Genomic DNA, 16,623 nt, shown 5'->3' with positions numbered 1-16,623 from the left:
CGGGTTGAGCGTCGAGCTAGCAACTCGGCCTCGTAAAAACAAGAATAGTCAAAAGATGGTGTCCCGATAACTCCATTGCCGAGTTAGAGGCTATTCTTCTTGTTACTAGGGTAAGTGCCAAGAATTAGAGAAGGGTGGGTGGTGTGGTGTAAGCGGATGAGGGAATCACATATATTGAAATTAAAATATATCAAAAATAAGGAGACAACAAGGAAATGGCTAACAAGAGGAAATCTGCAGTTGCTGGAAATCCAGGCAACATCTATGCAAAGAAAGTACAGACGATGTTTCGGGCCAAGCCCCTTTGGCAGGAATGGAGAGAAAAAAGAAATAGCTAATCTGGTTGTAGCTTCCTGAGGCTGATATAATAAAGTGTTGACTTAATTTGTGATATTACATTATAACTGAATTACTTTGCCATCTGGTCATAATATCATTTGGATGGAAGGAAACATGTTTGTGAGAAGTTGAAAGGAAAATCCAAGTTTCTCAATGGCAAGATTTACAACCTGTATAGATTTCTTTTGAGTAACAGCTGAAATGATTGTCCCCATTTTTTTTTTGTTTACGTAAATTAACCATTCCTAAAGAGCAGTTCAGCTTTAGGTTTGTGCAGGAGCTGACAGAGCAGTGTGATCAGGCAAGAATTAATGAACAGTTAGACTAGTGCCTGCTGGAAATGTATATCTGTGGGTTTCTGCTGCAGATCTCACTCGCTGACTGATTAGCATCTAAACTGCTGAGGGACACAACCCTCCCATTCATCAGCAGCTGGCCATTAAAGCCAAGCAATTCCACTCACCCTGCACAGCTGTGCATCAGCTACCTGATAGCTTGGTTCAGTCCTGTGCTTCTGCAACCACAACTAGTAGCTGGTCTATTTGGAGAACCGAAGTTCCTAAGTTTTAAAATCGTTGGTAATCATTGACACCTCTGCAAATGACTGTAGATGTGTGGCTGTTTGTCATTTACAGCACTGCCATTCGTAACAGTGCATGTTATTTTCTACACAATTCTCATGAAATAAAATAAACTTCTTAGTGTGCTGGCTGTCTCCTTTTATTCTTTCTCATTTGTTATACAAGCCATTCATTTGGACAGCTGCCTGGAATTTCTATGGTAGAGAAGACTAACTTATGCTACAGCAAATTTCTACAGATGACCATGGAGAGCATTCTACCATCACTGTGTGGTATGGGTGGGGGGGAGGGATCGTAATAAGCTGTAGAGAGTTGTAAACTTAGCTCCATCGTGGGCACTAGCCTCTGTAGTATCCAGGACATGTTCAAGGAGCAATACCTCAAAATGGCGGCATCCATCAGTAAGGATCCCCGTTACCCAGGACATGCCCTGTTCTCCTCATTGCTACCATCAGGAAGGAGGTGCAGGAGCTGAAAACACACACTCAATGAGTCAGGAACAGCTTTTCCTCCTCTGCCATCTGATTTCTGAATGGGCATTAAACCCATGAACACTACCTCACTCGCTTTAAAAATTTTTACACTATGTAATTTATATAATGTACATACATATATTTACTATAACTCACATTTTTTTTCTATTAATATGTATTGCATTTAACTGCTGCCACAAAGGCAACAAATTTCATGACTTATGCCGGCAATGTTAAACATGAATCTGATTCTGAGTATCATTTGAGGCAAAGTAGAACAGCACTGAACAAGTTAAAAGCTAGTATTGATTTGATGATCCAAGGCCTGAAGATCCATCAGATTTAGAATGCAGTTGTCAACAATGGAGAATTGATGGGCAAGATCCCAGCCATTGATGTATATAGCTTAATTTCACACAGCAGTAATTACTCCTGAGTTTGTTACTGTGGGATAGCAGGCCTGAGGAGGAGAATAGTTTGCAGTTATGTTTTCTAGTTATTTCTTGGATTGTTGCTTGGAGGTAAGGGTTGTAACTAATGGAGTTTGAAGTGCTCTGAAGCACCAAGGACATGAAAACTTTTTTTTTGTGCCCTTACTCTTGGCAGTGAGCTTTCTGAGTTTATGCCATTCAGTGGGAAGATTTCATTCACTTCATCAATTCTCTTGAGATCTGATGAAGCAGCTCTTGGACAACTCTTCATAATTTCCCCAGACAAAAACCCATGAACCTACACCAAGCCTCTGACTCTAGACTGCTACAGATCTCATCACATTAGGAGATCTCCCCTCTACAGCCTCCAATTTGATAGTACCTCAACCCTGCACTGTCCATTTCGAAATCTTGCCTAAGATCCATGATCAGGACTGCCCTGGTAGACCTGTTATTTCTGCCTGCTCTTGCCGCACCCAACCTATCTGTCCATTACCTTAACTCCATCCTGTTCTGCCCCCTCTTTTTGTGCTTCCCCAAGTACATCAGGGACTTCTTTCACACCCTCCACCATTTTGACAACTCTCCCAATAAGAAGATGTTAGGGTAAGATTTTTTCTGGAACAAAGGCACAACCTTTTGCCCTTTAACACTCATCTGCCTAGCAGAGCTTGTTTTTTACTTTCACCAACCTCTTTCAATTTGGCTCACAAACCACAAACGAAAGGTGTAGTCATGGGCTTCAGTTAAACTTGTCTTTTTGTTTGCTATGTAGAACAGGCCTTGTTGCAAACCTACACTGAAACCCCTACACAACTCTTTCTCTGCTAAAATTGTTGTTGCAAGGTCTAAATCTGAAATGTCAGTCATCCCTTTACCTCCACTGATGTTGTTCGAACCACCAAATTCATCCAGCAGTTTATATTTTTGCTTCAGCTTCTAGCATCTGTAGTCTATTGTTTCTCCTGAGAACTTGAGACCCTTTCGTGATAAAGGGCAGATAGAGTTAGCAAAGCAATTATTATCATGTAGAGCTGAGTTTAGTAACGTAGCAACAATTACGAAGCAACAAAATTTCTACAGCTTTCACTGTTTATCAGTGATCATAATGATGCAGACATTTGATTTGTCTCTTGGATTACCAACCCCTTAAAATCATCTTTTGTTTCCTGGGAACTAACTAACTAATCTCCTGGGCAATTCACCGAGCAATGCAAGAGAAAAAATTCTTGTTTCAAAAAAGAACTTGCATTGTTCTGTTTCGTGAACATTATGATTTATTGCTTGTAATGAAAATGTGAAATATTAGATTGGTCTCCTTTTGCTTCATCCAGACAACAAAATATCCAGGAATGCATTTAACCACCTCCACAGGCAAAGTACTGCATAAATAATAAAAAAAAGATAATAATGTAGGTATTCAAGTTGGGCTGTACTCTTCTCTGAGAGAGACAGGGTTATATTTTGGCCCAGTGGTCCTTTAGCACTATTAATTGAGAGGCATAAATATTAAACTCAAATGTAAGGTGAAGAAATTTGAAAGGTTTCTTATCAAGATAAATTTCATCAAGCTGATGCTGAGCTTCAGTGAAACGTTGTAAGAGACTGAAGGTTCAGCTGTGGCTGTAAAATGGAGAATTGGAAATGGGTAGTTGGAGGTCCAGGGTCATGCTTGCTAACTGAATGGATGTGTTCTCCATGTAATATACGTTTGACCTCCCTGCTTTGGCAGAGTTGAGGGTTAGTCAACAAAGATGGAGAGAAATTCTTGGTAGAGAAAAACAAATGATAAATCTGAAGCATTGGTGTAGAACAGATGTAATGGGGAAAAAATTAACAATTGATTTGAGTCGTTATTTGGAAAAGAAAAAGGTGAAAAGATATAGTGAAGGTAGCCATAGGCATATTGTGGATATCTGTTGCTTGATTGTCTCCAAAGATGGAGATGGAAAAGACTGGGAAGGAAAGAGAAGACTTGATGATGAAGGTATGGAAATGAGAATATATATACATAGGTTCTCTTTAAACAGTTTGGCCTGTTTATTTAAAAAAAAGTTTCTTTGTACGATAAAATAACATAAGCGTATGATTTTCAGAGATAAACATTATTTGGGATTTTAACTTTTCACTTTATATTAGCAGGTTATTTCTAAATATACTATTGCACTTGCTATCTCTGATCACTTCTTGACAATCATTTGTATTTCCACCAAAATGGCAAAACAAAACAGATTTGCAAACTATAAACACAAGATATTCTGCAGATGCTGGAAATTCAGAGCAACACAGACAAAATGTTGGAAGAACTCAGTGGGTCAGGCAGCATTTATGAAACTGAATAAGTAGTCAACATTTTTGGGCCAAGACCCTTTATCAGGACTAGAATGGAAGGGAGAAGGTGTCAGACTAAAAAGAAGGACAAGGTGGAAGTTGGAGGCAAAGTCATGGGTGCATGAAACTGCACTAAAATGCAGATGTCATTGTAGCGCAGAAAGAGTTGGGAAGCATTACAAGGGAAGGCTTGGAAGATGGATAGCTCCACATAGCCTACAAAAAGGCTACCCCTTGGGTTTGAAGAAAGTTGGGGAAAGTAAAGAAATTGTTGAGGGTGAGGACCAACCAGTTCTGCTAGATGAAGGAGGGTGGTTGGTGGAGGGGAACTGGTTGGGTCTGTTTTGCAGAAAATGCTGTTTGTTTTACCTTGTAGGATACTGGTCTATGGTAGTAATGCTTTAAAAGGCGTTCGTTACTCATGATCCTAGAATAAGTTTGTTCTCCCTCAGATAGGCTCAGATTGAACTAGTAGCTCCACCATCAAATCCACACAAATTAACTCTACAGTTCTGGTCTCTTCGACGGGCCAGATGGTCTACTCCTGCTCCTATTTCTTATGTTAACGTTCTTGATTTTGATTTAAGATTCGTTGTTTTGTGTCAATGGGTAGTCTCCTATTAGGTCCAAAAACATTCTTGGACATAATCTTTTACTGGAGCATAAAACATGATTGTTCTAAGTACTTTGAAGCCCAAACACCACTAGACACTAGACAGCTACTGCTTACAATTGATATTTCCTCAATCATTCCTAGAAATCTTGAGCACCCATTGTGCTATGTTGTTCATTGTTAAACAGCATAGCAAATAACAATTTTGGATATACAGTTGCCATTTAAAATTCAGACTCAACCCAGTCCAGTTAAATGCACTGGTCCACATTCCTTCCAGAGAAGATGAACTGCGGATTGACCTCAGTCCAGGATCTTGGCCAGGGGCATGGGTTAGGAAGTGAACAGAGCATACAGAAAATAGGGTTGGGAGTAGGCCACTGTGCTCCTCAAGCCTAACTCACATGGTGAATCAACGCTAGCCTCAACACCTTTTTTGTGTAATTCCCTGTAATTGTTAACTGCTTGTTATTTCAAGTTTTTATCTATGCTGACCCAATCTAATGATCTGGCTTCCACCTCCCTCAAGGAAAGAGAATTGCAAAATTTCTACACATTTCATGTCATTATTTTATAACTATGTGCCATTATTTGTAGTTCTTCCGTTAGTTAAGACACTTCAACATCTGCTCTGTCAAGTCTTTTAAGGATTTTATGTGTTATTTGTTAGTTCACCTCTCATTTTGCTAAATCCCAAAGACCACAAACTCACACCATCTACCTTTTCTTGATATGACATTCTTCTCACCTCAAATTATCCTGGTGAATCTGCTTTGGAATGACTCAGATGTTTCTATGACCCTTTTTGGTTGAGTGGGCCAAAACTTTTCACAGTATGTGAGGTTTCCTCACCAGCAGTCTGCATATTTGTAAGAAGTGCCCCTATTAAACTCTAAGGATCTAATATATTTGGCTACTTGTAATACACCAACCCTCTCATCTCAGGAAGTAGCTGAGTGAATGTAGCTATAGGTTCCTGTCCACCAGCAGCTTTGCTATATCCTTGATGAGGCTATTGATTGTGAAATAGGTTCAGGTTGGAAAGTCAAATTAAGATCTAACCAGGATATGTTAAGGTTAAGCACATGGGCTGGGGACATTTGGGTTACTTAGAGGGTGTATGCAAGGTAATCAGTATTGTGAGGAGGAAGCATGCTTAAGAAGTGTAGGCGAGGAAATAAGGGAATCCATTTTCAGAATGGAGTCTGCCTGGGGAAGCTCCATTGTTGTATATACAGCAAGGAATGTCAAAAAGTTGTTCTGAAAATGCCCAGATAAACAGTAGTATTTTAGGCTGAGGCTAATTTCTTTGTGCTGTATTCTAAAAGAGCATTGCACCATAAAGCCCATAATTCAGCACATATCTGGCATGGAAACCCTGCCATTCATGCAGGTATAATTTACAGCCAGTTTGAGCGGCTGCCAAGTGATGATTCTACCCAGCAATGATCGGTGTTATAGGCCATTCTGAGGAAAATGGATCCCCTTGAGTGTTACAGTAAAAGTGAAAAACATCCGAGTTCCTACACCTTGAGGTATGGGAATGGTCTATTTCAATGCTTGTGTAAGTTGTTTCCCTTCAGCATATCTTTGGAATGATTGCACAGAAACGAGTGGTGAGACTCATTTATTGCTGCTATGTTTACTGTTCTCCTCATGTCTTTGCTTAATAGGCGAAAAGCAATGCATAACTAATCCAGTCGGCCTTCTGATTTCCCAATGTCAATAGACCAAAAGTGGATGATACCTTTGGGATATTCGTGCACATGTAGGTTAGCATACAAAATATTTAAGTTGCTGTCAATGATTTAGCCTTCCTCTAGTAGGTGTGCTGTTTGCACTCTTTTATGGTGGAATTGATTGAATTTGTGTAAAGTTAAAATTACAAAAATATCACGATTTCTCAAACACCATTAATTTCTTTCTTTGTTACATACCAAGCCATTAATACTGGCATTAAAAAATAATGATTTGACTGATTAAATAAAATTGATTTTAAGTAACTTATATTTCACCTTCCTACTGTAATCATTGTGCACTTTCCAATCGTAATATAGAGTTCTGCAAAATATATTTAACTAAGTTAGTTGGAGCTTCTTTCCTTCCTGCTTTACTGCCTGTGTGAAATTTCTTGATATGGCTGAGTGCTCAGCCAGCTTGATGACATAGCAGTTGTATGATTAGGGATTGTACAGGTGGTATTAGAGAAGGGGAAATCGGTGACACAGAGATTACTGGATCTCTGGGGGATACTTTCTTCAGAAGCCTTGCTTCTGACCAGAGAACCTGGAGCATTGAATTTCAAGTTATGATGTTAGAAACAACCAAAGGGCCTTGTTCCCTGCAATAAATTACATGGAGGTGCATTGGATTGTGGTGCAGTCAAAGCATGGTAAAAATATAAAACAAATCACCTGAGTAAATGATTAATTCTTCAGATACCTTTTCTTTTGTCTTCGTTGGAGAAGGAAGGATTGTTGGTCCAACACAAGGGTAACCCATTCTGACAGAATCAACAATGTAATGTAATTTATTTACCGGTAGTTAATGAAAGGAATGTCTGCTATATTTTTTGTCGTAATTTGGGAGGGAAGAAGCCATTTCACATTGCTGCTTTTATCTTGTCTTTAGGTAGCCTATGCTGCTCGTCAGAATATCGTTTATACTGTAATATCAGAACAAGTCGATTTATGTCAAAGAGACTATTACAAAAACCAACATTTCTAAATTTAGTTCATGACCAACAGAAAGCGAGCATTCTGATTGCCAAGGCCATATGGCAGATATCAAAATTACCGTGGAAAATAATCAAGGAAACCTGGAATGCTGATTTTTCTTATTAGAGGACTAGAATATAAGAGCTGAAGCAGGGATGGTGTTGAAGTTGTGCTCCAAAACTGTGCTATACAAAACACTGGTTGGAGCACGTCTGGAGAGCTGTGAGTTGGTTTGGTACCAGGTCTTAGGAGGGATAGTGTAGATTTCTGCACCATGTATGCAGTAATGAGGTTACACAAATTATGGTTTCAAGTGGATGGAAAAGGGAAGACGATTGACAGGACTGGACAGAGTAGGTAGAGGAAAGATGGTCGGTAAGTCCAGATTAGGGAGCCACAGCCTCTGGATATTGTAAGCCATTGAATACTGAGATGAGTATTTACCCAAAGAGTGGTGAAACTGTGGAATTCTCTAGCACAAATAGCAGTCAAGGCCAAATCATCTGATATATTCTAGAAGTAATTTATTTGTAACACAAGTGGTTAAAAATGTGAAGAGATGTGGGGAGAATGCGGAAACCAAGTGTTGAACTGGAATGACCAATGATGATTGTAATGAATAGTGGAAGAGGTTTGACAAGCCAAATAGCCTATTGCTGCACTTGCTGCTTCCTGGTCTGTTTGAATATGCAGTAGAATCTACTGTAAAGAACATTAAATATTTGCAGGGTAGGTCACTTGACTCTTCAAGCATGCCTCACGCTCTGTTTCTCTGTCAGTTTCCCATAGCTCTTAATTCCCTGATATTTCAGAATTTATCTGCATCTTTAAATACCCCCAGTGATCTAGGCTCCACAACCTCTCGAAATAGAGAATTCTAGAAATTCATCATCTGTGACAAGCTCCTAGGCACTTCAGCTCAAATGAACATCCTTAATCTTGTAACTATGCCCTCTTGTTCAACATTCTCCAACAAACGAAAACATCTTGATATTTAGCCTGCAATATTATTCTGACATCCTGACTAATATGCAATCAAGAGTCTTGTGTGTTTTAATTAAATCACCTCTCATTTTTCTAAACTCCAAAAATATAGATCTAATTATTTTAGTCACCCTTTCATCCCAGTAATTAATCCATTTAATCTCTTTTGAACTAGCTACCGCATCAGTTTATCTCTCTCAAAAAAGGGAACTGGGTGAGGCCTCACCAGTACCCTGTGTAATTGCAGCAGTATTGCATAAGAATATTTCCGCTCTCTAAACTCCAGTCCTCTTGTGCTAAATACCAGTATACTATTTGCCTTTCTAACCACTTGCTGCACTTGCCCACTATCTTTTGCAAACTAGGCACGAGATCCTCTGTCCTTCACTCAATTAATTTTTCTATTGCTCAGTTATTTTTTTTTAGATTTCTCTTACCAAAGTGTATGACCACAACTTCCCCAAATTAATTTCCATTTCCCAGTTTTCATCCAACCACTCAATCAATATATCCTTTTTGCAACATGCCTTCCCACCTATTTTCATATCACTGGAATCTTTGAATCCCTTACCCTCTGGCTTCTCCCCCAGATCATTAATGTAATTTTTAAACAATTAAGGGCCAAGAATTGAGCATTATGACACTCCATGTCTACTGGCTTGGAAAGGCCTGTTTTTCTTTGAAGAAATCTGTGAAAAGAAATTTCTAGGTGCCATAAAAGCTTGGAACTTTCCGTGCAAAGTCATTGAAGCCAGGTCAATAATTAAATGTTGATATTGACGGATATAGGACAAAAGTGTAGTAAGGCCAGAGAACAGCCATTGTTTTATTTAGCTTGTTGAGCTAAATGTTCTATTCATGTTTTTATACCAAGTCAAGTTTATTGTCATTCGTGCAAGAACAGTGAAGTACAGGTACAATGAAAAACTTGCTTGTCACAACGGTGCAGATACATTGATTCAGACAACACACAGAGCGCAAGTTACACATAAATTACACAAAACAGTGAAGGAAAAGCCTGCAATCACCTCTGGCTTGATGACCTTCAGATATTTCACCTCTCAAGGGTCTACTGCTTTGTTATAAGTACAACAAAATGTTTTATTTTTCTCTTGCGGTTTGCTCGTCATAATCAGCAGATTTTGAATTGTATTCTATTATTAAAAGCACATGAGAAAGTTGCACAACAAAGCAAATGTGCCAAATTCTGAAATAACTGTGAAAGCTGAAAGCCCCTTTGGTAGATAACTCCAGCCTGCCGTCAACAAGGTCTGTTGTGGAAAAAAATCCCATGTATTAACATATATCATGCTCGTAATGGGGCCTGGAGGAGTGGTGGACAGCAGCCAACAGTCTGGGTTTAACGTTATTGAAGACATTTCTTGCTGTTTCTGGTGGTTCCTGTAGGTGTAATTAGCTTGTCCATAATACCGTGAGAGAAACATTTTTACTCCAGCTTGAGTACAGTACAGCAATGGAATGTGTGAATATCACATGCAGTGCCTTTTGTAGCATCATAAAAAAGACATGAATCAGAAGATAAAAAAGCACAAGAACTACCCTGTTCATCACATTTACCAGGATGTGCCCCCCTTGGTTTGCAATCTTCTCCTTGAATTATTTATGCAATTGCACTCCTTTTTTGACCAGAGTACTCCAAAACATAATTCCATGCTTTGCAAAGGGATCAGCCTTTGGTCATTTAGCTTAAATCCGTGTCCTATTGTTGTGAGTCCTTTTCCCGTTTGATAATAAGTAAAGGCCTGAGACTCTAAAATTGCAACAATATCCTAAAAGTTCCTTCCAACTTGCTCTCAAACACTGCAATTGCTTTGTTAGCATGTATTATACCATGACCTAGAGCAGAGGTGACAGAACGAGTCTTCAGATTGAATCATTTCCTGTCAGGTTCTTGGTGTTTTTTAAAAATACAATGGCATTAGAAACTGTTTCTGCTGATTTATTTTGCCTAAAGCCTTTGTAGTTTGAATCCCTCTGTGAAACCATTTAATCCCCTCTAAGGGGAACAATCATCATTTTTCTGTTCTCTCCTCTTAACTCTGATGGTACATTCCATGATCCTTGGAATTTTAAAGCTATTCTTGGTATTTTGTGATTGATATTTTGAAGGAAGATGTCTTTTGTGGATATGGAAAAGCAGGGATGCATTCTGAACACATTTGTTTACAGTGCCCCGTGAAACATAACTTACAAAATTCACTAACAGTTTGGATGGAATTGGAATAAGTTATCTCTAAGTTTTAGCAATGAATCGTGTGTCCTCTAATGAATATGCAATACTGTGGGCAGGCAATAATGTGTGGAAAGCAAATATCTCTTACCACCTTTCTTAAAGCTCTAATAGCAATTAACTGAAAGATTATAACCATTAGCTAAATTCTTATTTTAGATTCTACCCTCAGTGTCCCTCTAATAGGGTCTACTTTTAGCTTAATCAGTGGTGAATGATGCAAGACGGCTAATCTGCATTATGTTCTACAATGTAATCTTCATGGTCAATTTTGTTTTTTTACAACAAAATTTATGATAAAGAATACATTTGTTCAATGTATAATTCAGGTACAATATTAAAACAAAAATAGCCTGTTCCATATATTGGTATGAAAAGGTTGTCTGTTTCATCATGGTAAAATGATGCTTTATTAAAACCAGGCACTTTATGCTATGCCATGGTAAGTAAGTTTATCTAAGGATGTGCCCATGGCTGTATTTATTTTGCTGCTGGTAAGTTACAGTTGAATTTCCAAGTTAAATTTTCTAAACAAATATCAACAGTTGGGGTATGGCAAATATGCCAAACCCCCCATGAGTTGCTTTTCAAGTATGAAAATTCAAATTGAAATGCAACCATCTGTATCAGATATAATATTTACATACTTCCTTGATTTTGCTATAATTTTTACTAATAATAGAGTACTCAAATGAAGATAAATCTAATTTTCCCCTTAATTTTTTTTGTCACTGTGCGCCTTCTACATATTCTGTTGCTTTGAAACTATTCAACCAGCAGTGGTATAATAATTGAAATAGCTCCTCACTTGCAGATTCTTAAGCGTACTGAATAAATTTAAATTAAACAGCAGGAAGACAATTCTGTGTCCTGTGGTGTCAGGAAATCAAACTGAAATTTGAAGAGATCCTTTGAGTGAGTACTATTGCAGAAAACTTGAAAATCAGGCTCTGCAATTTGAGTGCATAGCAGGGGTTATGGTCGGAGATGAATTCAGGCAGAGAGATTAGCAGGAGACTGTAAACAAAAAATCCCAGGGACCCAGCTATTTTATATTTACTTGAGTAATTCCATAAACAGCCAGCATTTGATTTATAGAATGTAAAACATTACTGCACAGTACCAGCCTTTCAGCTCATGATGTTGCGCCAATCTTTTAACCTGCTTTAAGATCAATCTAATACTTCCCTCCTACGTAATGTTTCATTTTTCTATCCTCCATGTGCCCATTGACGAATTTCTTAAATACGGCTAATGTATCTGCCTTTACAACCACACTTGACAGGGCATTCCATGCACCCACCACTCTCCGTGCTTTAAAAAAACCCTGCTTCTGACACCTCCCCTATGCTTTCCTCCAATCACCTTGAAATTATTATCCCTTTCCACTCTGGGGAAAAGTTGCTGGCTATCTACATTTGTGTCCATATTCTGCCCATTTCTGGTATCATACAGGAACCTCCACAGTTCTGTTGTCTGTTGTGGTGCCATGAGAACTTTTGCATCTTTTTATAGGGGCATGTGGTGCATTAGTTCAACATCTTATTCAATAGATTGTATTCCAGCAGCGCAGCACACTACTGGTTAAATGGTTAGGTGTCAACTCAAATATTGCACTTTCACTTTCATCTACAGCATGTGATTTACCTTCTGATTTATGTCTGCCTTATTAATCTAAGGTTGAGTTGGATGTACTTGTGATCCTTTCCCTGTGGCAGAGATCTGTAACTTGTTATTTTATCAGACTCACTGGACATTTAAGGTTTTTGCTGATGTAGCTTTCTCAAGTTTCACATCAAAAAAATCCTATTGTTTATAAATGACTGTGCAGCAGTGGGAAAACAAGTGAAGTTTTCAAAAATAACTTGAAACGTTTCCAAGGAAAATTCCAGCTGCAAACAATTTACCAACTCGAGTCATTTGCTGAAATTAAACATGGCCTTATTGACTTGGTGAGTGTGAGAGAGTGCTCTGTGCTTCCAGCCCTGCTGGACACAGACTCCCCCCCCCCCCCCCCCCATTATGATGAATCTGGGTGGGGGAGGTGAGAAAAGATGTGCACAATTGCTACGATCCCACCCAGCAGGAAATGCTTACAGTCTCACAACAGCCAGCAAAATCCATCCCGCTGGTCTCCACAAATGTTTAAATAATGACCAGTGAGAAAAGCCCATATTTGGGCTTGAAAGATAAGGCAATCATCTTAGCCTTCACCAATGACTCCTTGCTGAAAAGATGTTTTGAATCGCAGTGCACCTTACAGAAAACAAGGATCTTAATTCAAGGTATTTTTGTGTGTAATTTCTCTCGTTGTTGCCAACTTTGTCTTCACTGTCATCTCTTCTGTTATTTTATTACCATTTTCCCACTATTCCCCCCCTTTGTTCTACCTCTTGTACCCCAGTTTTACTTTATTAGCCCCTTTAAATTTTCTTTTTCTACACTGATGTGGACAGCTGAAAAATTCCAGCATTTCAATTTAGCTATCATTTCCATTTTTTAGTTTTTTTTATCTCTGAAGTTATCTGAGCCAGTATAATAGATTTAAATACTAGAGTGACATGGAGGGATGCCAGAACTGATGAAAGTGAACGTAATACATGATTAAGAAGATAGAATGATGAAACTGGACACTGAAAACTTGACCGTGAGTTGGATTCTTTATTTTGTTCATTTTTTTTCCTTGCTGGATATGACCTTGCTTGAGGATATCGGTGGCCTTTCCAATCTAATTTACTTTGTTGGACCCCTTAAATTTTAGTGGCTCCACACTTTTGTGAGAAAAAATAACTCTTTAATATTGAAAAAAGGCTTCTACATTGCTTATAAATGCTTCATTTCCTCCTGCAGCTTTTAGCAGTTGCCAGTTCTTTAATCTTCTTCATTCCCTTTTTTTATCTGCTTAATTACATCAGTTTTTGCATGTTAGTATTTTTTTTTTTGCAATTTACTCTGATGTACATATAGTTTACTTCAAAGTTTGACTGCTCCAACCAAATCAGCAGGAATGAGCTTTGCTGATACTACGAAAGTAATGCAGGAACATTTAGAAGCAAAGCCACATTGTTGATTGCAGAACTCCCTGGATTTCATAAGCAGACTCAGAACGAAGAGGGGTCCATTTGGGTGTATGTGGCTGAATTGAATTCTAAGCATTGTCAGTTCAGTAATGGGCTTAATGATGCATGCACTGAGAGATCGTTTTGTTTGTAGAATGTTACAAGAAAGTAGTCAAAGTGGCTTGTAACTGAAGCACAACTTGCATTGAGAAGAGCAGTTGAAAGAACTGTGTCAATGGAAACAGCAGGCAGACTCAATTGAGTTGCAGACCAGTATAAAAGTGAGCATGAACAAAATAGCAAAGTTGAAACAGTAACCGGCCTAGCCAAACAAACTGTATTATCGTTACCATTGCAGCGGCTCACACCCACCAGACCAATGCAGGTTTAAAGGAAAAACAAAAGAGCTTGTAGGGCAGACAAAATAAATGGACTGCACGGAGAAGAGAGAAAGACAAAAGGCAAAGTTGTAGTTTCAAAAAGAGCATTAATCTGCATGCTGTTGATGAAATAATCTGATAATGATGAGAGTGACACAGGACTGTTGCCTTGAGATTTGAATGGCAAATGTGAAAATTAACAATAGACAAGTAATATGGCTTGCACCAGACATGAATGGCAAATTAATTAAAATGGAATTGGACACTGGCTCAGCTGCATCAGTCATTCCTCAAAGTGAGTTTGAATGGCATTTCAAAAATACAGAACTGAAGCCTGCGGATATTCAACTAAGAACTTGTACTGGAGAAAAGATAAATCCCGTGGGAATGACATTCATAACAGTGAAATACAGCCAACAAGGCACATTGGGCTTGTGTGGTAAAAACAGGAGGACCAGCATTGTGGGGGTGAGTGGCTGAGACAATTACAACTTGATTGGAAATCCATCCAATATTTGCATACCACATCCCTAGATAGGTGGATGTGGAGAGAATGTTTCCTATGGTGGGCATATCCCAAACTAGATGGCACAGCCTCACAATTGAGGGGTGACCTTTTAGAACAGAGGTAAGCAGGAATTTTTAGCAGTGAATCTGTGGAAAACTCTGTCACAGACTGCAGTGGAGGCCAAGTCTGTGGGAATATTTAAAGCGGAAGTTGATCCTTTCCTAATCAGTCAAGGCATAAAAGTATATAGCGGGAAGGCCGGGATCTGGAATCTGCCATGATGGAATTGCGGAGCAGACTTGATGGGCTGAATGGCCTAATGCTGCTCCTATGTCTCATGGTCTTATCTCCTGCAACAGAGTCAACTGAAAATATATTAGGAAAGGCACTGGATGATGCTACAACTGTCTCCATGTTGTACGCCATGAACCATTGCCCAACAGAGGGCAAACAGGTGTTGGCGCCTCTGGTTGGAAAGTATATTGGACCAAGGAAGGACCATGCTGCTCAGAAGGAGTGTGAAACTGACAAAAACAGTGGTCTGAATACAACAGTTTTTGTAGGCAACATATCTGAGAAAGCTTCTGACATGTTAATCAGGTAGTTATGTGTAAAATGTGGCTTGGTTTTAAGCTGGAAAAGGGTTTAAGAAATTTCAGAAATGTTGCAAGCATTCGGCATTTGTGACAATAAAGAACCAGAATATACTCTGCGTGCATTAAGGTTATTGCATGAACTTCAAGTGGGAAACAGAAATCTGCTTGTAAAAGTAATTGCCAAGACCAGAGTCCAGCTGGATGAATGGAAGGTCAATAAGAAGGGAGTCAATGGAGATACGAAAGATTCATCAGATGATGTTGTGATTGAGGAAACCAAGAGGAGAGGTCAGTTCATAGATAGATCAATAGAAGGATTATTAAGAGAATACTCCAGTGAATGAAATGGACCTTCCCAAAGCCAAGATGCACAAACCAGCAGAAGAAAAAGGAAGGAGAAGACAGGTATCTAGAGCTGTCAGACTCACTTCCTGCACTCAGTTCCTACAATCACTGTGGAAGAGGCCCCAGAGCATGAGATTGTTTCCACAGCTACAAGTCTCACCTGCCAAGCAGAGTGACCTCTCTTGTCAGGAATGACGTTATCCCATAAGAGTAAGAAATCCTCCACAGCGATTGAATCTTTAAGCCTGAGGGGGGACAAGTTAAGATTTACTATGTTGTGGATGTCTCTATATTGGAATTGTATAATATAATATACTGCGTATATGGTTGAGATGCACTCTATATTATAGAGTTAGAGCTTATAGCTAAGCAGGGAGAAGTGATGTTTATTTAATATTTCAACGTCATCATGCTACCATGTGAAATACGTGCATGCCTCACTTAAAACACAAAGTTAGACTCATATTTTGGACTCCTGTGTCTTCCTTTGAATTGCTTTAATGTTTTGAAGAAACAAAACATTAACATCTAACATAGGTGGGTGTTTTCTGCTTCCAGACTGGACTGATGGTGGCTTGTTATCAGGGGTTCATGGACATTGTTTTCATCTTGGCTCAATGCCCTCACCTTGATGTCAACTGGCAAGACAAGGAGGGAAACACAGCTCTGATTATTGCAGCACAAGCAGGTAAGAAACAAAATGATCACTAAGCTTGTTAGCTGCAGTATATTCTATTACGTGTGCCTCTGCCCGCCGCTCCATTTTAAATTATATCTCATCTTGAAATTCATTTGAGGATGGAACCAATCACAAAACTGACTTGCCAGATTCTTCCCGTGCAGGGCCAAATTTCAGTTTGCTGCTTCAGGAAAGTGAGGGGAGATTTTCACACCAATCCCCCCCCCCATTACAGCTTGCACTTGGTGACTTACCGTAGATTCCGGACTACAGAGCGCACCTGATTAAAAACCGCTGGCTCTAATTTTAGAAATAAAATCAATTTTTTAATTGTAA

At 39.0% G+C, this 16,623-nt stretch overlaps 1 protein-coding gene across 1 annotated transcript in view; it reads left to right on the top strand.

Moving 5' to 3' along the window:
* LOC140713688 (ankyrin repeat domain-containing protein 33B-like) overlaps positions 1 to 16,623 on the top strand; it is a 50,563-nt gene that overhangs the window by 13,842 nt on the left and 20,098 nt on the right. Inside the window, exon 2 of the mRNA XM_073024079.1 lies at positions 16,167 to 16,296. Within this exon, the coding sequence (XP_072880180.1) occupies positions 16,167 to 16,296 (130 nt within the window). The remainder of the gene's footprint in view (positions 1 to 16,166; positions 16,297 to 16,623) is intronic.

Source organism: Hemitrygon akajei, chromosome 20 (genome assembly GCF_048418815.1).
Source record: "Hemitrygon akajei chromosome 20, sHemAka1.3, whole genome shotgun sequence".
Taxonomy (NCBI): Eukaryota; Metazoa; Chordata; class Chondrichthyes; order Myliobatiformes; family Dasyatidae; genus Hemitrygon; species Hemitrygon akajei.
The sequence above is the reverse complement of the archived record's forward strand: the minus strand, read 5'-3'. Positions and strand labels throughout refer to the sequence as shown.